Genomic DNA, 24,041 nt, shown 5'->3' with positions numbered 1-24,041 from the left:
CACAAGATAGTGTGTGAAGATTGATTGAGAAAGGATATTATGATTGTTGCCACCAACAGACATCTCCATATCTCCAATAAAGGAACACCAAAATTGTGTTGAAAAGAGTCAACAGATACAATATCTTTAGCTACTGAGGTCTTTCAGTATTTCGGACAAGTCTCCCTCCGGTCGTCAATTATACATCTTACAGCAAAGTCAATGATCCGTCAGAATGCTCACGCTGCTGACGGTAAACCAATCGGTACGTCTGCCACTCACAGCACACCGAAGGGCACCCACTTTCTCCAAAAGAAACTAACACACGTTATACACCCATTGGAAACCTGTGTGCCGCCCATTCGCGGTGTGTCTCGTTAATATTCTGGCATGGTCGGCGGATGCCATAGTTGTGAAAAGTAGCAGTACCGTGCGCACATACTAAATTAACTGTACTTCACCATGGTTTCGGTACTTCACTGGCTGTACTGGCACGCCATCCTCAGAGTGAACGATTTGTGACTCCCCGGGCCTAGTGTTTGGTGGACAGACAGGCACTTTCGCATTCACGCCAACCGATTCGCCCGGGAGTCCGGGGCGGCATTGGTTCGGGCGATGACAACTTTGGACATCGTAAACATACTTTCCTATCCTAGATCGCCCCAAACCGAAACTGGGGTTTGGGTAGGTTTGGAACCGCTTCACACGGAATCGAACCGGGAGGTACAGGCAGTTTGTCTGCGAACTGTTTTGTGCGTGCGTGGGAAGCAGGTACTGCCACCCTTTGGGGCAAAAGCGGTAAACGAGCGGATGATTCTCCGGGAGCCGCCAATCGGAGGGAGTCGGCCGCATGGTCGTACTATTATGTCGTACGTGTTGACATAGAATTCGTGCCGTGCCGGTCACTTCACGCAATCTACCACAACGGATCAAGAGGAACGGCAAAAAGGCGGCAAAAACCAGAGTGAATGAGATATAGGAAACAGAGGAGTGCTTCAGCCGGTCTATGTCCTCGATACTGAGCGCGGAACTTTCGGGTGAACACACCCGGTCCCCGGTACGGTGAAGTAGACGGTGGTCGATTCGCGTGCCACCACAAACCGTGCGCAATGTGTCAACACTTGGGGGCATTTCTTCCGCCCGGTGTTGTTTGAAATTGAATCCAATGCGTGGTATGTAAGTGGCAGAAAGTGCGACGGTATGACGCGAAGGACGTCAGCGGGTGGACGTCGGTGTCAAATCTGAAACAGCTGCAATAATGGCGAGGATGCAGTCGCAATTTGCATACAACCCGGTACCCCTCCTCTCTAGAGAGATACCGAGCAGAGACGAGCGAGCGCGCGCGCTCGTTGAGACACTTCATGAAGTTATTATTCCATTAGGGGCTTATTGTGCTGCTTGGCACGCAGCCGTGCGTTCTGGAGCAGACTCTTGCGTCTTCTACCGCTCGACGTTGCCTTTCGACGGTTGCCGTCGTTTGTGTAGCCGAGGACACGACCGTCGCGGCGCGGAAACGCGACTATTCTTCGATCAAAAGGAATGTGTGTACAATCCCTGCAAATATGTTCCACTCTTCATTAGCAAGACTATAGGATAACACGCATGAGGAATTTGTGAACCGGTCTACCGGTTCTGTGAGTTTGCTTCCCGCTCGGTGCGGATCGATTGCGGATATGTGCACAAACGTACTCGACATGACAGGTTCTAGAGTTCCATAAATATTGGTGGAACAGACCATTTCTTTCCGTGTGCGTTCGTCTGCCTGACTATGGATGTAGTTCGAATATTTATACGATCCATTTAAGTTAATAAATCTTTACGTACCGTCGCGGGCGTGCGAGCGAAACGAAGGCGATTCTAGGCAGAACTGCGGACGGTAAAGTATTTTTTTTGTTTTTGGCTAAAATACTCACCCTCATCATACACACGTCTCGTCCTGCAGTAGTGCAAATGGCATGTCCTCCAGAAGAGAGAAAAAAAAAACACCGAAAGACTAAATTGGCGAATGTTGGCCGCAGGGCAGTGCGAGGCTGCGAACACGCGGCCCAAACGAAGGCGCTCACAGTGTGCATCTTCAACGCTCAGTAGAGGAGAAAAATGCTTTATTGTCTACCATTGGCACTAATTATCCCATCCGAAGGCGGGATGAAACAAAGTGTAAATGATCAATGGAAGAAGTGAGATGGTTTAACAAAACAAAAACAAAAAAAAAGAAGCAAACGAACAAAAACGCAATGCTGCATGGGGAGAGCTGTTGGCGCAGTGCACATACTACACACACGCGCACATGACGTGTACCCCTTCGCGGGGGGCCCTTTCGACAATGCGACCTCGAATGTGCATCACACCACCCCTCGGTGTGGTGGTGGCCATTTTGGAATGGAATGCGTTTTGTTTTCAAATTTTGTTTCCCTTCTGTTTCCTGTTGTTAGTGTGCGTTTGTTCACTTTATCCTTGTTATCGTATTTTTTTTTATTTTGAAATTCCCGCTTTAACATGACCGTTGCGCAGCGAGCAAGGGGAGAAAGATTTTTAGGATTCAAATGCAACAGAGCGACCGCCCGCCTGCACACCGGGTGTGTAGGGGTGCGTCGTCATCGTCTCGTTTCGCATTGGCACATGCTGCGCGAGGCCAAAGTCGCATGCAGCGGTGCAACTTATTGAGATTGCTTTATTTCGCTCGCCGTATGATTTGTTTTACGATTTAAATGAGCGAGACGTTGGCTCCCACGCTGCAGCGAATGATGCGTGCAGATGCGTTAAATTAAACGCAGTAAGAAATGGCGACCTATAACGGCGGTAAATACGGCCAGACCGGTGGACACTAAATATGACCAAACGGTTGCCTTATCATCTCCTAATAAAAGTATGGAGAATGTAAATGATGCAACAAATAATTCATTCATCTTCAGTTCGTAAATCATAGTCCGAATTTTTTCAGGATTACTTCGAAGCTCACGAGAACTCACGAGTTTCGGGAATATCTAATAACAACCACATCAATATACAGATAAAAAATGACGTTGATGCTCAATGAGGACACTCGTCCTCATCCAAAAACGAAGATGTTCTATGTTATGGTTGCCAAAATTTCACAGATTTTTTCATTAGACATTAGACATTCATCTGAAACATTCAATTTTCCTCAGGAATTCTTTGATATGCTCCCAATAAAGGTATCAAAAACATTCCAATATGTAGTTAAGATTGTTTTTTCTCAAACTCTTAAACACATATAAATAAATATCACTGTACATCCCAATAAAATATGAAGAACAACATATACAGGACATTTACTATTAGCATTCCAAGCATAAAATAAAACAGGTACAGAAACATGTACCCTAAGCAGAAAGGTAGGAAAAAACCCCTTGCTGCACTTGCATTTGATGCATTTTTTCAAGATTTATGACATGCTATTAATTGTCTCAGACGAAGAATAGGACACTGTCACTGACATGTACCGTGGCCGGTATCTCTACACCAGGGATCCCAAGCTACACATGCAAATTAGTTACACCGTGATGTTATTTGCTTTGGCAAAAGTGCAATCCACTGCAGGACCATCACAAAACTATGGTGCAGCAGAGTTGCGACCGAAAAGGTCTATGCGGTTGCAAATGTTTGTTATGTAAATCATGCTTTACATAAATGATACGAAACACGGAAACTGTTTCTCAACATGTTTTATTTTGTATTAATGTTTTTTCGTTTTTACCTTCTTTTTTTCCCCCATTTCACAACCAACTTTTTCACTCACTGTGTACGGACGAAAATGTAAACTCATTTTCATATGCAATGACTCCTACAAAAATGCACCTTCTTTGAAGTGTTTTTCTCGGCCTAGGTTTTGGCTTTCTTTGTGTCCTGTTAACAGTGATGTTTCAGCCAAGCAACTTCCTACCAGACACGGGTATAACATTATTCATCAAACGTGTAACAGGGACGATGCTTGTCATAAGATGACACATACCTCGTCCTTTGCTGCTAACCAACGCGTCAGTAAATTGAACGTATCCAGGGCACCTCGGTGCTCACTAGTGGAAAGCACTTGTAAGAAGCATTTCCTTCCTGCCACGGTCAGCAGTATTCGATGCTTCGACATCCGTCACCTTTATCACCACTCTCGTCCTCCCACTGTACATACCATTTCTTCGGTCGGTATTATCGTCGGTGGGGGTGAATAAAAGACAAGAGTGTAGACAGCATCGAATGATACACACACACACACATGAAAACATCATCATCAACAGCAGGGTGTAGCGCCTTACATCGCATATCAAGAAGCATTCGGAAAATGGCGGCCACATGGAAGCAAGACGGCTAGAATGTTTTCCCCAGTTTTCTCGACACGTCAAACCAACCGCCGTCAGCCGCCTCATCATCCACATGTCTCAGGACAGCGGTCCGGTTTAGGGTCGGTTTTGGGCCGAGTGTTGAGATGGTTTGATGGTTTTGTCCCCGTCATACTCTAGAGCAGGGGGTGGATTGTTTGAAGCTAGCTGAAGTGCAACCGAACATCCAAGGAGTTGCTAGTTCCGTGCGGTACCAGACAGATCCACCAGGCAGCGTCGATCTGCGCTAGCGCCCTTTAGTCTTTCGCTATACCCTAGCTAGGAGGGTGGCTCGAATTTTTTTTTTGACTTGATTGGCCTCATCATCATCATCATCGCAGCCGACGTCTTGCTAGTTGTTGTTTTATCCATCACCGCTGGTACCCTCGCGCGTGTGGCCTCGTCTGCCCTTTTTCACCTCTGTTCCCTGGTATGTGTTCCTACCCCGTGCGAGTTAGCCAACGGAAGAGGAAACAACAGTAAACCGACAGTGAATTGACGAGTAAGAGGAACCAAAAAAAACACAAAGGATATAAAGGGGAATGATATGAAGTGCTGCGCATACATTTTGTATGTATGCCCATCATCCCTGTCAGGGGATGCCATGCGGTATTGCCTGCGCCCTTTGAGTGGATGTGGTACAATCTTCGTCCTGCGACGTCCAACCTAACCACCCGAACCACATCCACATGAATACGCACACCAACACACATGCTCGTTTCCCTAACGATGCTCAAGTAAAAGAGCATCAGTGAAAATTAGGACGAGGAGAACAGGGGGAGCGTGAGTGCAAAAATGGTTTGGCGGCTGCTAAAACAAGCAAACCACCCGTAACGCATATCGTAAAAGTAAGTGAAAAGGAGTCCCCAGAGTGTCGAATGGTGGCCAAAATAAGGAGAATGGCATGGCAAAACATGACGCAAAAAAATACACACAGACACACCCACATAGGACACCAGGTTCGTCAGGACGAAAGGACGGAGTTTAGTAAATTTGCCACAGTGCGGTAAGTAGCGAATGATAAAAACCAATAGTTCACTCACACGAGCAAGATCCTTGCTCGAAGATGTCAGTGGAGGAGGATCCATTTTCTGTAGGTGTTTGGATTATTTGGGATAATCTTATTACGTGTAGAGAACAGCGCAAAAAAAACAGTTTACCTAGGTGAAACAATAACGACATTTTTGTATCTTTTCTTTTCTTTTCCATTTTCTTCTTTTAGTTATTTTCTGCTATTATTTTTTTCTTCAAAAACTTGTATCATTTGAATTAATAATGTTAAAGTAATGTTAGTCTATAAATAAAGTTTAGCGACATTTAATTTCTTACTCCATTCTTGTTGTAATATCGCTGTAAGCGCTGCGTTTGCTCTTTATTCAGCACAAGCAATTCAGTCTTACCTATAAATAAAAGAAATGAAGAAAAAATCACATTATTACTACATTATTTTCATAAAAATGAACAAATAGTGTATTTGAAACAATTTCACTACAATTTGTAAAGAGAGCTAATTGAGCAATGGATGAACTACAGCGATCATGAAAAAAAACCGAACAATGATGCATCAATACAGCCAATCAAAACCCTTAACACGAGAAAAACAGGAGAGGAGACAATTATTTTTTGTTTCGTTGCTCACCCACCATTAATATACGCACAGACAGTAAAAGAAATACCCGCTAGTGAAAATACGCGCGAAAAAGATTAATGCTGAGTAAATATTATTGTTTATTTTGGCTGCTCACTCTGCTCATTGTTGCTCCACGCGCCTCGCCTCCTTTTTTTTTTGCTTTTCCACCCCTTTTCAGTTCAGCAGCTAAACGATGCTTTTACCCTGTCCTGCCAACGGTTCATTCATACGCGACAATGCGCGTTCGGGAAGCGTAAACTAAATAAAATCACTTGAGAGAACTTCATCCAGGCGGGTCGTTCCCATTCCGATTCCGGGTTCAACTGATTTCGTGCGTGCAACCCACTCGAAATAACAAAAAAAAAAGAACGAAGACTCACTAAAGTACCGAGAGAGGACACAAAAGGATCGCCAGAACGTATTGCCGGGAAGGAAGACAAAATAAAATGGGAGAGAGTAAGGGGACGCAATAAAAATATCACAATTCTGACGTAGATTTGTGTACACACGTAAATATCTGTCAACCACGAGATATGGAGTGGCCGGGTTGGAAATCGGGGGAGGCAATATAGGGTGATGAAGAATGTGTATAAGTGGAGATGGGACAAAAAGAGGACACAGCAAACGCGTCGTTCAACGTTTGATTAAATATTGATTTTGACAATTGCTGTTTGAAAAGGTTTGCTGTCGATTGCTTGTTTCCCGATGTTTCCCGTGCCTCGAACACACTGCCACAAAGAGAGCACAGCACAATGATATTAGCGTTATAAAGCAGAAGAGAGCTACACGGAGTGACGGATAAGACAGAACCAGTGAAAGAGCAAACAAAACACTTCACAGTTGAATAAATTTATATGTTTTAATAAACTTAACAAAGCACAGCCTGTCGATGACAAAATCGGGAGAAAGAAATATATAAATTTGAATCTAAATTTTATTTCTTTATTATTAAATTAAACGCCTTCCCGCAAGGAGAATTATTAGACATGATTGAACGATAAATGCTTTCACCCGGGATTATGTTGCACGCACTGTTGTTTAGGCTTTTACTGGCGCAACAAAATAAACTAGAAAGCTAACAAATTTATCATTACCATTTTTCATGTCACCCAGCAGAGCAGCGCGATTTAACAAATTGAGATATTTTAGTACAGTAAAAGAAGGTTTCACATTGCAAAAACAGATTCGCACCTTCTAAGGCGCAAAAAGCACAGCAAGATTTGTTTCCATCCCATTTTCTATCAAACCACTGACAAATTGCTAACGCGGGAGGAAAATGCTTCCTTTACCCGTGCGCCATAATGGTGAAGGAAAGCCTTAATTCGGACAAATGATCCATAGGCTGTCATTTCTGGTTGCCTCCTTACACCGTCCTCCGGAGCTCATTCAAAACGCCCTGCGCGGGAGAGCAAATTTCCCAACGAGTTTTGCTGGTATGAAACGGAAGAAGCGCCTCTCGGAGGCGCTACAACTACTGGAGCGTCAGCCTAAACAATCTCGTGCAGAGTGGCAAGAATGGAAGAAAGAAAACACGCTCCATACACGGGACACACATCTTTATCAACAAAGGAGAATTGAAGAAGCACCACGTGCATTGGATACGCGTTGCGTACCAAGGCGTGTGAGGTCGCTCTGGAGGTCGCCGAGGCACAGGGAAAAGCGGGCACAAGACACAAAGCAACATATCTTTTCTTCTCCCGGCAATAGCGTCACATGTAACACAAAGCGTCCGTCTATTTTCCCCTTTGGCCACACAGATGAAACTGCCACTATTGTGCTGATCTGCTAACCACCGCTTCGAGAGGACGCTTTTCATGGGGGAAGGGGCGACCCTTTATCAACCCTGCGCCCAGGACCCTGTTTACAGTGAGGCGAAACATATTTATGACAAATGTTTCATTATCATAAAAATAATATTTGTTAAGCTTTTCCCACTTCTGGCTCTCGGTTCCCTGGTGCACCACGATACTTTCCTCATCCGTAGCAAAACATCCCGTGCACGAATCTGTTCGCGAATGTGTTCAACACCCGCCTGCTTTACTCTCACACACGGTGCTTACACCGTGAAGTTTTTCTGCCTTTCTTCATGCTAGATCTTACAACGTTTCGCCCTCCAAAAATTGTCTAACCGCCGCACACACACGACACATCGCTTCTTCACCACAAGCTTCTTGTTTCGAAGGCTCTCGTTCAACGATTCACATGAAAAGACAGCTCGAAAACCATACACTGCCATACTTCGCATGCTCCCAACCATGTATCGAAGCGGCCAATTTATGCTAGCCATCTCGCAAGGCACGGGAACCCGGGGGTCGTTACCAAAACCCCCCCGAAACAAAAGGGTGGCGCACGCGAAAGGAAGCGAGAGACGGGAAAACAAATAATGATTGTCAAAATCGATGATGAACAGCCGGTCGGTCTTAATAGAGGGAATATGCTCGCGACAGCTCGCCTGGATGGTGTAACCGGGTGCGGTCGGGGGTGCGCGCGCGCGCCCGGAGACTATTTCGCCACGCCAGGACAACAAGCGAAGATGAAGCTTGGAAATTCGAAACAAGCTACAGGATAGTCTGTCCATCCGGCGACGGTATTTCGTTCTGCCGGGAATCGTTTCTTGCCTTTTCCCGGGGGAGTATTGAAGACGTTCGATGTGTCGTGTATGGCACCGTTCGATAAGAGACTGTAATAACCGACATTGCAATTGGGAGAAAACGTTGGCACCCAATCGAAAGACTTGTTTTTGGGATTTTTTTTTGCGGAGTTCAAGTGAATTTCATAACAAAATGTTGGTTTAGGTATACTAACAAGAATTAAATCCTTAGTTTTTATGGTTGAAACAAAGCGTTTTAAATATTTTTAAAGATCAAATTTCCCTTAGCAAATGTTTTAAATAAAATAAAAATAAAATAAAAAAAATCCCCTTAAGAATAATTTAAATAAGAAAAAGCCACAAAACAAAGCATAGCCAACATGCTCATACATTATGTTCCCTACAGTGCGCACAACCTGTAGCCACAGCACGGACTTTTGAAATGAAAGTGAACGAAACACGACCGAAAATATGCACGAACATACCAGCAGTACCACACACACGGACTGCCGGGCTGCTCCTGATGCTCAATGGCTCCGGCACACAGATCCGAGACTATTCTCTAGTGAATCTTCAAACTTCTTTTCCTGCTGCCCGGCTACACTTAACACCGTGTTCGTTCCGTAAGAACGGAGGGGAATGCTTCTTCGTTTGGTGGCGGGAATGTGTTCGTTGGAAAATTATGAGATAATTTATACTGTTGCATGTGTGAACGCTACTACTCCCATTTGGTCCGCAGGAAGAAACCCGGGTTTTTGGCCGGGAGTCGAGCTGCTGTTCTCGTTCGTTTTGCAATATATTTTAACACATGTACCACCTAACACACACGTGCCACAGTAGCGAAAATGCCAGCACCAGACGGTGCTGGCACACCGTGCTCTGGTCTAGGATATGGTTTCTGTCCGAAAGGAAAGCGCACGAGTAGCCATCACTATCATCCCCCCCAAAAAAAAAATGCTTCTAATGCTGGGGTAGGTGGGTGTGTCTTTTTTCGCGTGTGTATCCCATTTGAAGGATCTTCATTTTTGCAAGCTCCATGCGAGATTCAAAAGAACTGGAGAACGCAAAAAAAAACTTCCCAACACTGTCTGCGCACAAGAGAGTTGCTTCGCACATACACAGCTCAGAGCCTGTCAGAATTTGCACGAAATCCCAAACCATCGTGTTTCTCTCGAGACACCACCTTTCTGCTGATGATCCTCTACCACACAGCAGTTTTTGGAAGCGTATGAAAAATGTTCCTAGGGTAAAAGATTCTAACACCCAAACACCTCTCGCTTTCGTACGAAACCTTCCGTGCATACGGTTCCGCGCAACAACGGTGGTTTGATTTATGCCTTTTTATTGTAGATATATATGCTTCGCTCATAATGTATATCATTTGTGCGTTTTTTTCTCTCCATCCTCTTTTGGTCAAACCAGTAACACCACCAGTTTGACGTCTCGCGGGAGGATTGCATAAAACATAGCAAAACAACGAGATCCTCCACTAGGCGAGAAAGATGAATCATAAAAAGAACCAAACAAACAAAGCGAGAAAAAAAACCACCATTGCAAGACGCAATACTTGTGTGAGAATCCTTCGAGTGGTGTCAAAGTGTGATTCGAAGGAATACGAAAAAAGAAAACCCCCTCAATATTCTCCTAAAACGTGTGTTTATTACTCGCTCCCGGGGTGGCCCACATCAAACGCGTTCCCTGCTTGTTGTTGTTGTTTGACAGGGGTAACTAGTGCCGGTTGTCTTGACACTCGGGGTCACTGTTGGGCTATATTGGTTCTTTGCGGAGTGTGTTTGGTTCAGCAGGGAAAGCAAGAACGAAACAACCTGCCATAGTTCACATAAATGTTGTTTGTCAACGGTGCAGTAGGTTGGCTACGTTTGCTAAGACAGGGTGTAACAGCTGTGGGGGTAATATAGGAACTTCGGTAGGTTAGTAAACATTTGTTGGAATAGAGATTATACTTACAGATGAAGTCTCTATTAAGAATTTACAGGATAAGAATTGTTGAAGAATGCTCCAGCAGTGTTATACTATTTTTTTTTACTAGTGTGTCCACAGATTTATAGAACTCTAGAACTTCAAGAATTTCTAAAGATTCTCTGATGAAGGATCTTCAGATATTGATCAATTTCTTCAGAGTCTACTTACGAATTTAGACACTTCAAAAGATTCAAGAATTTCTAAAGATTCTCTGATGAAGGATCTTCAGAAATTCATAAATTTCTTCGGAGTTCACTTACGAATTCGGACACTTCAGAAGCATCAAGAATTTGAAAAGATTCTCAGATGAAAGATCTTCAGATATTCATCAATTTCTACAGAGTCTACTTACGAATTTAGACACTTCAAAAGATTCAAGAATTTCTAAAGATTCTCTGATGAAGGATCTTCAGATATTCATCAATTTCTTTAGAGTCTATTTACGAATTCGGACACTTCAGAAGCATCAAGAATTTGAAAAGATTCTCAGATAAAAGATCTTCAGATATTCATCAATTTCTTCAGAATTTCTTCTCAAAAGACTCATAAAGCTACTTTTCACCATAAGCGATCTCATATAGATAGAACTTGTGTAAAAACACAACACGATACAAAATACCAACAAATAGGAAATAAATCAAATCAATATGCTTTCGACCTCAATTAACCACATCGAATTCTGCCCCGTAGCCATCAGTTATCAACTGACAAGACAAACTGACTGCTAACATAACTGGAACAGGAGAAGCGAAAACCCCCGGAGCTCACTAGACAATCGCATCCCCAAAGGATGGAGGAAGTGCGAACCTTAAACAAGATAGATGGCAAAGCCCACATGAGCCGTTTTAATATTTTAATCCAAGCGTTTATGTCCCGCTAGCCAGAACATTTGTTCCCGAAAGATTTCCGGCACGGGACACGCTGGGGAGCTACCATCTGTCTATCTGTCCCCACACTCTCGAAGCGGCATCATGAAGCTGTAGTGCCCACCGTACTAGACATCAAGTAGCGGGATACCCAGGGCTACATACACGTGGAGCACGTGCGCACGTCCGCACGCACAAAACAATCGAAACCATTCCTTGTGCCCTGTTTGCTCCATTCGCTCGGGATCCTCGGTGATGAATGGCAGCACAACCGTATGAAGGGTAGTAGCAACCGTTTCACCATTCTGAATCTATCGACGCTGGGGTCAAACTACTGAGGCAGCCACATTAAAGTGAAACGATCTTAAAACGATGGAACCGAACACAGGGCACGGAAGGGATGGTGCCCGCTCAATATATCACACAATTCAATAAACTTTTTCTCATCAGTGTGATAGAGCACCTCGTGCCAACGGCCCAAATCTTCCCTTCTTGTTTGGGGAAGGGACTCCACTCCTTAAAAAAAGGAAGCGTCGGAGCGAATTTCGAGCAACTCGCGATCTTTTCCACAATTTATGACATTCCCTCGTTCCGGACGGCGGGGCAGTTTCTGTCTAGCAAAGATTGGATTTGCCGTGTGGACGTGCGGAGGCAAAGAATCATCTCAAAAGGATGTCTTTTTGTACACGAATATAGCCAAAAAAAACTGAAGCTGGCACGAAACAGGAGGAAGGGACTATATCAACAAAATAGGTTTTCCACCGATGCCTACCACCATCGATAATTCCCCAACAAGCTACTCCTCTTTCAGTAGAGAAAGAATAAATAAAACAAAAAAACAAAAAACATAAAACAACAAAAAGCCGTCAAAATCACTCTCCCATATGCCTATTTGGTGGATTTGGCAGCGTACAAGCATTACTGTCGATAGCCCACTTTTCGGTAGCGTTTGATGATCTTACTGCTGTGCCTTTTTTTGTCGGTTTCTTTTTCTAGAGTTTTTTGTTTATGCTGCCCGAACCTCAATGAAGTCATATAAATCTTTTATTGTTTCAACGCAGTATCCAACGCAGTGAAAAGAAAGCATCATCTTAATAGCTTCCATCGTCTCGTTTTGGGCAGGATACACCCATCTGGGATGGGGGAGATCCTCGGGATGAAGGGTGCACTTGCCCCAAAAAAAAGGACATTTTATCACACACTCTCGTCTTGTCATCTTCTTGGTCCTTAAAGTCCAAAAACCCATGTCCCTTATGACGATTGTACATTTTACATCCCGCACTGTCGTACGTTTCTCGAGTTCTCAGCATTCTAAAGACGGCACCGTGGTGATGTGGTTATGCTGTCCGAATGAGCGATAACATAAATCGTGGCTATCACATCGGTACCACATCACGCCCATCAAACGCCTTTTCGCGTTAACATGGCCCTGCAGTCGGATTGATGTTAAATGGTTTTGCTCTTTAGCCTTCAGGATGGGGGGGGGTAGTTCAGGACCAAACAGCGATGGACTACCATTTTCGCACACACACACTTGCTCTGATAATCTCGTCCTCGTCAACATTTACGGTGACACTAAATGGATTCCATCATGACCGGAGCTCCATTACCAAACGCGCACAGCAACGCGCCATTCTCAAAGAGGGTTGGTTAAAGAAAATAGATTCCCGCATTAAATTGGATGCCCCTGCAATTTGGCAGCGTTGATTACGGCCGTGGGTGAGTATTATGACGTGTATTGACACGTTAAATATTTTAACACCTCTACAAGACATCAGCCCATCGCACCGGTTTTTCTGGGGGGAGGGAGTTGCATGCATTTGTGTAAAGCATTAGATTGGGTCATGGATTATTTACAGGGTGCGCAATAACTTGAACTCTGCTCGGTAGTAAAATTTAAATGACACAGTCACCATCAGATCGGAGACCATAATTATTGGAGTGTAAGAGATGTTTGCTTTTTACGTGTTATTGTTATAAACTCGACCGGGAGTGAATTATTGTATGTAATTCTGAGAAAATGTATAGTAAAACTGGTGCGCATTCTAATAAAAGATTGACATCAGATATAAAATTGGAAAGGAGGTTCAGCAGACGAGGTCAACATGTACATATGTTTGAATTTAATACAGTATGTTTTAAGCTATAACAATTAAAACCCTCCTTGGCCTTCTCTAGTTTTAACTAAGTTTATAATTAACCATCATTTTGCGTCGTATGGAAAGTGCAACTCGATTACAATAATTACGAATATCTCTTCTCATGGCACAACGAAACAGAAAGGCTATTAACGAACATTGTTCACCAGAGTTTGCTAATCAATATCTTTTTATCCACTGCATTGATTTGCATCGGAGTAGAATGCAAAATCTGAAAGGGGGAAAAAAACAGCAACAACAGAACAAACACCACATGAGACGAATCGACAAACGCGACAGTTTCTTCCCACCAATAGCCCCTGCAAAATGTTGTTTCCTTCGCACTGTGCTCCACACATCATCGCTTCCACTGCCACCGGATCCAATACACTGTTTACCAAGTGCTAATGAATCTTAATAAGCTGATCCGAACCCGAACCGAGCCGCCACCGAGACGCGAGGCTCATTAGATCGCGGCGCGCGTCAAGGGGTTTTAAATGGTGGAGAGACGAATTTCCTGCTTCCCACTCAACATCCACCAGAGTTTCCCTGTTTCGGTGGGCGAAAAACATTGCCATCACCAAAGCAGCTATTACCACGCGGCGTACAACATAGTCGAGAGGCGGTGGGAGGTAGATGGGGGTTTTTTGCTAGTTATATCACTTCAATCAACAGCTCTATCTTGCGCACACGCCGTCGGTGGCATTGTTGTGGGCCGGTATGTGCACAACTACCAGCACAAAACCAATCGCAAAAGTGTAGTATTTGTGTGGCCCCGTAGAATGGAGTTTATTTTATTGCAGTATATTATAATTACCAGCACTAACACACCATCTACCCCGTACGAAATGCGCGTATTGCAAATGAACTGCCACTGGACAGAACACAGTGCTATGGGGCTTTTGGGTTAATTACGGCCGTTCCACAAGCAAGCATCCGTCGAGCCTTCGCTTGAGGAAGAAAACTCAAGCCCTGCTGTGCTAAGATTTTCCCAGTGCATGAAAAACAAAAGCCTTCCAGAACAAGGGTGGCAACCAAGAAGAAAACCCCTTGTGCTCCACCTTCATTGCCTTCGCTCTTCACTACGATAATGAACTGTCAAAATAGCCACCAGGGAGAATGAGTTGCAATTCCTTTCTGTGTCAAGGCAACCTCTTCTTCTCGCGTTTCCGACTTCCGGAAGTAATTTTTGATCGATTGAACAAAACGAGCAACAAAAAAAAAGGAAGGAGAATCCTCCCTATCGCAACGCATACAAAGCAGCATCTTTATAGCAGGCATCACCTTCTTCATTAATCATGGTCTCAATTGCCTTACACCCGATGTCAGCCGATTATGAGCTGCCAAAAAAAAAATGGTGGTACAGAGCGCGAAAGAGGCATGGAAGGTAGTGGGGCTGCTGGTTGTATTTAAATAAAAATTAATTATTGAACCATTTATCAACGCCACGGGTGACAGAAAGGTAAGCAGGAATGCGCGAGGGTGAAACAGGAAAATGGCTGTTTACTTTGCAGTTAATTGCGCAAAGCAATCAAACTCGGCGGCTATTGGAGTCTAGTGTGATTAGTGTTGTTTTTTTTTGCTTGGTTTCTCGCACTCTTCCTACATGAGTGTGAGATGCTTTCACTAGAATTATGTTTCATTTAGCCGCCGGCAAATCGGCAAGAAATGTGCGTTACAACTCGCACAAAAAAAACTGTTAAGAAGGGAACCGTAAAAAAAACCGTCCATTACAATGTATCATAAGCTTGCAACACCTTGAAAACTTGACGCATGCACGTAATGCATTCCTTCACCATGAGCCTGCCACGGGGTTGGTGTAACAGCTTCGTCTTACACCAGTTTGTAGGGTTTGTTTGGCACGAGAATATATCCACATGTGGGGCGCGGCGTGTGGTTACGCGCGACTCATTATCATTATCCTCATTATGTTGCCGTTTCCCGATGGAAACGCGGCACAACCGAACACTGGGAAGGGAAATGTTTTCCTCCGTGTTCCGTTTTTTATGTTGCATTTCATATTTTCCGTTTAAGTCGTACCTCATCCATCACGTCACCCGCCATATGACAACGCTCTGCTACAAGGGTGCAAACTGTCTGTTTTGACCGATCTCTTCCATTAAGCATAAAATCTTGCAAAAGGTGCTAAAGGGGATAACTTGGAACGAACATTTTTGAAATAAATTTTATTCCAAAACTCTCACTGCCATTGTGATAATTCTGTTCTCCATAAGAGTTTCAATTAACCGTAATATAATTGTCACATTGGGCGCATTGCACTTGTCACTGCGTTTGCGTTACAGCGCACAGAGGGCAAAGGAAATAAAATTAATTACTACCGATTACTGGTGATGATGCGAAAGGATGCCGATCCGTACAACAATGTAACAATAGTGGAATGTTCCTGTTGTGATGGACGGAATTTTCCCCCATTTTTTCCACTCATTAGTGAACGAACTCGGTAGGGAATAGAAAATCCTCCAAATTGTAGCATTCCACGCTGCTGGCAAAGAAAACCCTTTCATAAAGAGGAGGTTCATAAAGAGGATGACTTCTGGTCTTGTGCTGTTTCATCCAAAGTTTGCCCAAAGCGACAGCAACTCGAAAACCCGCGAATACCCCAAAAATAAAGTTAAAACAAGTCCACAAAAAATGTAACGGACGCCTCCGGCAACATTGAGCATAAAATGTAAGGCAGCCAAAGAAGAAAAAAAAACAATGAGGGGAAAACAAAAGTGTTCATTATTGTGAATAGCGAGAAACGGGTGTTTTATTTGTGCAAATGAAGAATTGCAATACGTCACAAAACCATCCCAAGTTTTGTGTTTCATTGTTTAGCGCCACATTTTGGGTTCTTTTGAAGGACAATGATATCAACATTTTTGACACATTCTAACCTTTGTGAAGTTTTCGAAAAGAAATCATAACAATTCTAACACAGATTGTCCTCCCAAAAAGGCCCCAAGAACACAAACTTGCAACACCTTAAAAAAAGCTTATTCACCTCAACTATTATTTATCTGTTGTATTGTGCCACTTCTGTATGTGTGTTTTTTCTTCCTACATTGATACACAAAATTGCAAACAAGAGTTTAATTGGTTATAATTACTACTTCCACCTGGGCCCCTGGACTGTGCTTTCACCGTACGCACAGACACAGAAATTAATGATCAACCTAGGGCCTAGAGGCGAGATGTGCAAGAAACCGAGGTAGGGGTGTTGGTGTAAGCATTTGGGTAGGCTTCGCAACCAGCAATGTTTATAATGATGTGTATATGCAAAAAAAAATATAAACATGCTTTTTTTTCTTCATTTCCTTCCAGAAATGGATCCGTTCTTTCCCCACTGGCGGACGTAAAAGTAAAAGTCACCGAACGGAACGAGGTGTGAGATACGCACAATGATGATTCTAAAAGGGTGCCCCCTTCCGGCTTTGGTATGAACACCCGGTTGGATACGGAGCAGCCCCAGAGAACAAAAAAGGGGTTACTTCTCCATTACGATCTGCATTATGACGGACGCATAGAGACACGGGTGATGCGGCGGTTTCTTCGCGAAGGGTAAACAAACGTTTAACTTTAGCCGGCGCAAAAAGAATGATTAAATTCGTTCCCCCCATTTCGTTTGAGCATCCGACCAGTAGTAGTACCGGTGACTGATGGCTTACGAAGCCGGTTCCACTCACTTTTATGTTGCTGTTTATTTTTTTATTTTCTTTTTGCATATGCAATATGTTGGAGGGAAACAAAACAACGATAAAAAAAACAAAAGAAGTCACAGAAATATTTTCTGCTAGCGATTACTCACCTTTACCTAGTCTAGTGTTCTGTTTTGTGTTTACCTTTATGTTTTGCTTACAGAAGGGAACCATAATTTAATGTAGATTTCCCTTTTGCATTGCAATTAAAATGGTCACCATTTAATCGTGTGTGTTTTTTTTTATTTTATTTTACAATGCATCACTTTTGAAAGCTGTCTCTGTGTCTTTTTTTTTGCCCTGTTTCATAACATAGTGTCATGTTGTTGCGAAAAGGGTGATTCGATTTAAGCGAATAATCACGGTGACGATCACGATGATAATGATGATGATGATGGGGGTGAATTTACAGTGAAAGTAGCGTAACCTTTGCGCTAAAAAGTTGCGCTAATTTTAATCATCACACCACACACTATACCGGATATGATCCATAACGTAAATAAAAGGGAGCTTTGACGTTTGGTTTTCGTGTTTTTTTTTATTACAATAAAAACAATTAAATATGCATCAAAGCTCAATGAACCACTGTTACTGTCAGGTTAATTAATTATTACAAAACAATATTTATTAATCAAAATCTACCAACTCTTTCGCGTTTCATGGGGAAACCGGGTAATTTTTGTTTTTTTTTTTTCGGTTGACCACCATTGCCTAGCTGCTGCATATCCATATTCATGAGCTTCAACCTTTGTCGAAGTACCGGCGAAGCAACAAGCTGAAATAGTTTACCAGAGAAAAAATGTCGCGATAACAGCGAAACCAATAAAGTACACCAGTTTATTTCAACGAAACAAACAAACGAATCCCACACTCGGTCGTGATTGTTCCGTTTTATTAACCCAAAGTCCGGCTTGAGATTGCTTAATTGATATGCGACACCAACCGATTGTGCGTTGCGAGATTTCCTTTTCAAGGTGTATTGGCGCGTCGAAGGTATTAAATTAGTTCGATTCGGAAAAGCCAACGCCACTTGGACTCACGGAACTGAACCTTGGGGAGGGGGATGAAAATGTACCTTGGCTTATAAAAAAAAATATGCGTAACTAACTCGTTGTGCCGGAAATCGTATACAATTGTGCTTAACAAACGTTCTTACGTTGTAATCTTTCATTTGAACAGGTTAATATTCATTTCGATCCAGCAAACTCAACACGTTTAATTAACCATGAAAAATGGTACTTTGGTACTTGGAGGTTCTCTGCAATTGGTTGTTTTACATCGGTTATTTCTTCTTTATTTCTGTAACGCTTTCGTTTATGGAAAAAGGGTTTACTCCCAGACAACTCTGTGAGGGAATTAAGACAAACTGAAGACATCTTGGAAAATACCTCAGATTACGTCTATATCTTCAATACCTGAGCTCTCTAGACACTACTTTCAAGATCTAGGTCTGCTTGGTAATGAGATCTCTTAATAATCAATTGTGACATATACATCTTGGATACCTTTATGACAATTAGACGTCCTTTTCAAAGAAATGATATGAGAATATTGGACACTGGACAATGGACACTTAAGCAATAATAATTTTTTCAGTATTATTTCTTCTACGAGACCTGTAATTGCAACAGATCTTCATTAGGACACATCTCTTTCATAAGAATTGACGATATCCAATGATTTTCAAGCATTGACGGTATCCAATGACGTTATTATGTAGATTAAAAGGAGAAGCAAACGAATGCGTCCATAGATACGAATGTGAACTTTTTGGAGAAAGTCGATATAAATCTACACTAGATTTAAGGGATCAAACTATCATACCATTGTATGTATTCCACCGGGTGATGTTTCAATTTTAGTGATCAGTAAAAGTATCACCAAATCCAATTGCACAAAAACGATATAAAATGCTTGTTCGTTTTCTTATCGAATAAAGTGACAAAATTGGATATGGTCATATCAAAACAGGAATCGAATACCGTCCCATTGGTCCAGTACAGGTCCAGTTTTGCAAAGAACTATTTCACCCTCGCAACAATCACTGAATTTACCCTCCCAGGCACAAATACCACAAGAAACATTGGTGCTGGCCAGGAATTGTTTCTGACGTCCAATAAAAAAGGGTGGAAAGGCAAATATTTCCAGCCACTCGATTTGAATTTTATCGCAAACGACACCCCAACGATAGTTGCGGTACACACTGGATGTTAATTTCCCCTTTCCACACCCGAAGGGCCGAACACACACAAACACCGGCAATACGCGGTGCAACAACGAGGTAGCCCAAATTTGGATAAGGTTTTAAATTTCCGATCCGATTACGGGCCGACCCGACCCGAAAAATGGACCGCCACAACAAACACCGGGAACCAAAGAGTCTCGTCAAACCAAATTCTGTGGCAAACCAAATTATTCTATTCGCTCCAAAACGCTGTGCACTGGGGAGAAGTTATGCTTACCAAAGAACGGGAGGGATGGTGTGTATGAGGTCCTTTGAAATGGCTAAATGAAATTAGCTTCAATTTGTAATTGAATATATTTCCTATTACGATAAACTTTACGTTTACCAGATGATTTCAGCAATGAGGGTGGCTGCGTCACTCGGTTTTGCGCCCACATTCGAGGCTCACTGTACAGTGGGCAAGATTAAGAAACGATTGTGGGAAAAGCATCCCTTAGCATAGAGGGAACTCCTTCCAACAGAAGGGGGTTATTTGCGGACGAAATAAAGGACGAAGGAGAAAGTTATGCTAAATACATATCCCTGCTGCCCGGGAAAGGAAGCGGCGGGTTTGCTATTGCGACATTGAAAGGACGACGATGAAAAAGCCGAAATAGCAATAGTTGCTTAGCTCGTGCAGTGTTGAAAGGCAAGCTAATGAATGTGAAATTAGTTGATTGTTTCATTAGAAGTGGATCTGTACCGTGGTACCGTAGTAAGGTATGAGGACAAGCAGTAAATTGCACCCGTAGGAATTTGATATGCAAGATTTAATTTAATGACAAGGATAGAATATTATCACCCATGGATAATTGGTTGCTACCGTGAATAGTTTTATGAAGATATGGAATTTAAGAAATTAGAATTTGTCTTAAAGGGAACGATTTCCTGACGGAATTCTTTTTCCTTTTTGGATTCTTGATTTAAATACCAAATATGATGTTGACTTTGAAGATAGACGATAGCAAGAAAACAACATTCCATACGCACTATATTCCCTTTGGCTTTAGGCATCTGAAATAGACACTAAGCTCATTAAAATTCTTGCTCCATTCGAAGTTAAAGCTTCTCACTAACCATTTGATGGAATAGGATAGTAGGAAGAATTTGAATAGATCAAGGTAGACTTCACTTGCGCAGTCAACAACACACCGACGATCGACGAATGACTGTGGCTGTACTTTAATGATCTGATCAATCGTACCACAAGTAGGTAAATGCCCAAATAACGCGGAGAAAGCCTGGACGGGAGCATAAAGATCACCGTCCAATGATACGGCCGCCGTTGCGCGACGCGTATACAGTGGCGAACGTTGACAGAATACTTAAATCGATACACTCATCATGATGATCATCATGGCACACAAAAAAAACGGTAGTCGACGGGTTGAGAAAAAGGTAGGGGGATTAACACTCCAAAAACTACCCCGTATCCATTCCAAAAAATGTCCCGAAAAGAAACAGTGAGGTCACAATTGAAATGAAACGAAAATAAAACAAAGAAAGCGTCCCGAAAAACGAAAAAAAATCCCCCCATTGACATCTTGCACGCCGCAAACAAATCGGTTGCATACCGAAAAATAAAACAAAGAGCCCATAAAACACCACAAACACTTCATGCTCGGATAAGAGTGTACCAGATTCCGACCGAATCTCCAGCCCCCCCCCCCGGCAGGAGAAGGGTTTCGTTCGCGCTGGAAGTGAGTTTGGAAAATGCGAACAGAGAGACCAAAAAAAAAACGCCTGAAACAAGCTAAAATAAACCAACACAACATTTAATGTCCGCCTACGCGCGATAGGGAAGCCCAGGGTTTCCGTTTATGGGTTCGCGCCACTTCGATCGTTGGTTCCGCGCGTTGGTGCGTGTAAATGAGAGGGGGAAAAAAAAGGTTAACGCTGGATACTCATTCATAAGCTTAAGTATAACTAGTAACAGTTTGTTGTGCGGGTTTTGGATTTTTAGATATCTTTAACATTGGCTTCCCGTACGACCTGGCACTCCGGACTCCGGAGCTGCTTCGAGCTCGTAAATCAACATCGTAAAATGTTTCGGCTAACCAACAGCTGAACGACAAGTGTTATTATGGATTTAGTTTTTGTTGTCTGATTCGTTCAGTGAAATTAAAGCCTTTGTGTGTACTCACATCTTAACATCTTGTCGTCCACATGTAATACGCGCTTTGGTTGATTATTTTATTGACCAGATACGAACAATGGAAAACATATCTCATTATATTCCAATCAATTTTAAATTGTTTGTCCTTTTATGGCATTTTTTTCATATTTTACATTCGCTTCAACGGAACGCTTCATTTTTAACACATTGTTTTTTGGAGTTAAACGATCATAAAGTGATAAGAACATGAATTTTACATATATATTCGACCGTATGATCTCCAATAAACAATCAAATATACTCCAACTCTTCGAAATTGTTTAAAAATTAACCAAGAACGAAAAACGCTTGAAACGCTTGATAGTTCTGGTGTTAAAAGTGATGGCGTATCTTCAAAATCAAAAATAAAAAAAAGTTTCCGCGGAGATTGGAAAATATTTCCTTATAAAACAAAACATCGAACTAGGAAGAAGGCAATCAAAGAGCAGTTTCAATCAACGCACCATATTTACTGTCCTAAATTTCTTTCTGGTCATTGAAAATTCGAACAGCATTAAAAACAAAAAAATGGTGCCCCAGCAAAAACATTTCAACCACTTCAGCACATCAAACATACGTAAAAATCACTTCCCCTTGCACAGCATTCTTTCGTCCGGCACACATACATCAAAAAGCGCCTTCACCGGGGGCGGTTCCAGCAGCAACCCCAAAAACGGTCCGGCGCGCCGTTTTACTAAAAAGCGTAATGAAAATGTAGCCACTTTTAAGCCGGCAAAAAGTGCACTTGCTTATGCATGTCACATATTGGCAATAAAAAAAACCCAACATTTTTTTTTGTCTGTCTCTGTCTCTCGTTTTTTTGTATTTTTTTCCTCCTATACTTTTTTATTTCCATTTGTTGCTGCTACTCATCCCGGGATTTCTCTATCCATCCAAAGGTGGGTTGCGAGGAGAAGTGCAAACCTCAACCACCCGGAGACGCTTCTTTCGCTTAAATCACGCACTACACCCTCTGGTTGCGTTTGCTGTGAAGGCATTTTACAATTTGGTATTTGAAATTCAAATGATTCGAGAAATAAAGCTAGAAAACGGTTGCCCTTTTTGGAGGGCACGGTGTGATGGTGCTGCCTGCGTACCAGTATCTCTGATGAGAACTCACCGACAGGTGGTGGCGGTAGACAGGAGTGGCTTCCACTACCCTACCGATTAGTGACATTTGGTCCTTAAATGGAGTTTTGACACAGGTACCTGGTCCCATTTCAGTTCGAACGCGAGAAGTACAATTCCTGGTAGGAGTCCCAAACACGTTGCAGCAAAGTTCTGTGCAAATGTGTCCACGATCGGGAGCACAAGTCAAGCTAATGTTGTCTATTGTGAAAAAAACAGACACACGCAGATGACCGGCCAATTTTATTGGGACATCCTTTCTTCTGGACAAACCTGCAGACCTGCGGCCATCGTACGTTACATTCGTACTCTACTGAAGGAAGGATCGATTTATTTACAAACACGTTCACCCAATTTCGCTCACCAATTGATGAAATAATTGATGTTCCGGTTTGTCCAGTGCTTCCGGTTCGTACATTATTTTTGGTGGATGAACAAATTCCTTGCAGCTTTACAGCTCTGTTACTTTTCATATCGAACTAATATATCAAACATATTCTTCAACTTGTATTTACAGATTTAAATTTTACAATTCTAAAAAATATCATCTTTCTACTTTTCTATTTCCACTTTTTTGACAAACTCTGTATATTTCCGAGTGTATCCAGAGATGACACTGTGAAGCAGTACCGTACAGGTTTTTACATGCCCTTCCACAGTTAGACCACAAAATGGAGAATATGTAGTGGAACTGATTTTTTTTTAACCGTGAGGGTTAAGAAGACGGGTGCGCCACGTTAGGACCTTACCGCGGCGCGTCCAAAATCAGGATCGTGAAGCGTTACTTGACGTTACCTTCAACGGTAGGAATTAGTATTCCGACTCGGTACGAGCTTTCGGGTGCCCATTTGGATGAATCATGGTTATTCATGAGTTTCCGAGCATTGATGGTTTTGGATGGTATACACACACACACACAGAGCGTCGCGTAATTTCCCTACCAAAGAAATTGGGGGGACTTCCAGAAAGGAGGACACACTGAGTGTACATGAGCGGGAGCAGTCGAGTAACCATCGAGCAACATATTGAAGTGAAGTTCATACACCGCCGTACCAAACACGGATCCAATGCCCGGGTCCACACAGTGCCGCTAAATGTGCGACCGGCATTACCCACCACATCCGCCCTCGTCAATGGCACAGCAAGCGCACCAGCACACCAGCAAACGTCAATAAAAATGCGTCGATGATTAGTCACGACTGTTAATTTTCATAGCAATCCCCGAAACCGAAACCGAATCCTCCGCTAGTACTGTTTGCGGGGCGTGGGATATTCGTCTGTATGGGATGATTTGATTTTTTGTTGTTGCTGTTGTT

General features: G+C 42.8%; 1 protein-coding gene across 19 annotated transcripts in view; it reads right to left on the bottom strand.

Moving 5' to 3' along the window:
* The window catches only part of LOC125762841 (aryl hydrocarbon receptor nuclear translocator homolog), a 196,042-nt gene that overhangs the window by 105,354 nt on the left and 66,647 nt on the right, over window positions 1-24,041 (bottom strand). For 2 of the 19 annotated variants that reach the window (XM_049425386.1, XM_049425387.1), the window contains one exon: window positions 5,643-5,713. The exons of the other annotated variants lie outside the window; for them this stretch is intronic. In XM_049425386.1, coding sequence (XP_049281343.1) covers window positions 5,643-5,647 — 5 coding nt within the window. In that variant the 5' untranslated portion in view covers window positions 5,648-5,713. The remainder of the gene's footprint in view (window positions 1-5,642; window positions 5,714-24,041) is intronic. 19 annotated transcript variants of the gene reach the window in all.

This window comes from Anopheles funestus, chromosome 2RL (genome assembly GCF_943734845.2).
Source record: "Anopheles funestus chromosome 2RL, idAnoFuneDA-416_04, whole genome shotgun sequence".
Classification (NCBI taxonomy): domain Eukaryota; kingdom Metazoa; phylum Arthropoda; class Insecta; order Diptera; family Culicidae; genus Anopheles; species Anopheles funestus.
Note: the sequence above shows the minus strand (reverse complement) of the source record. Positions and strands in the feature narration are given on the sequence as shown.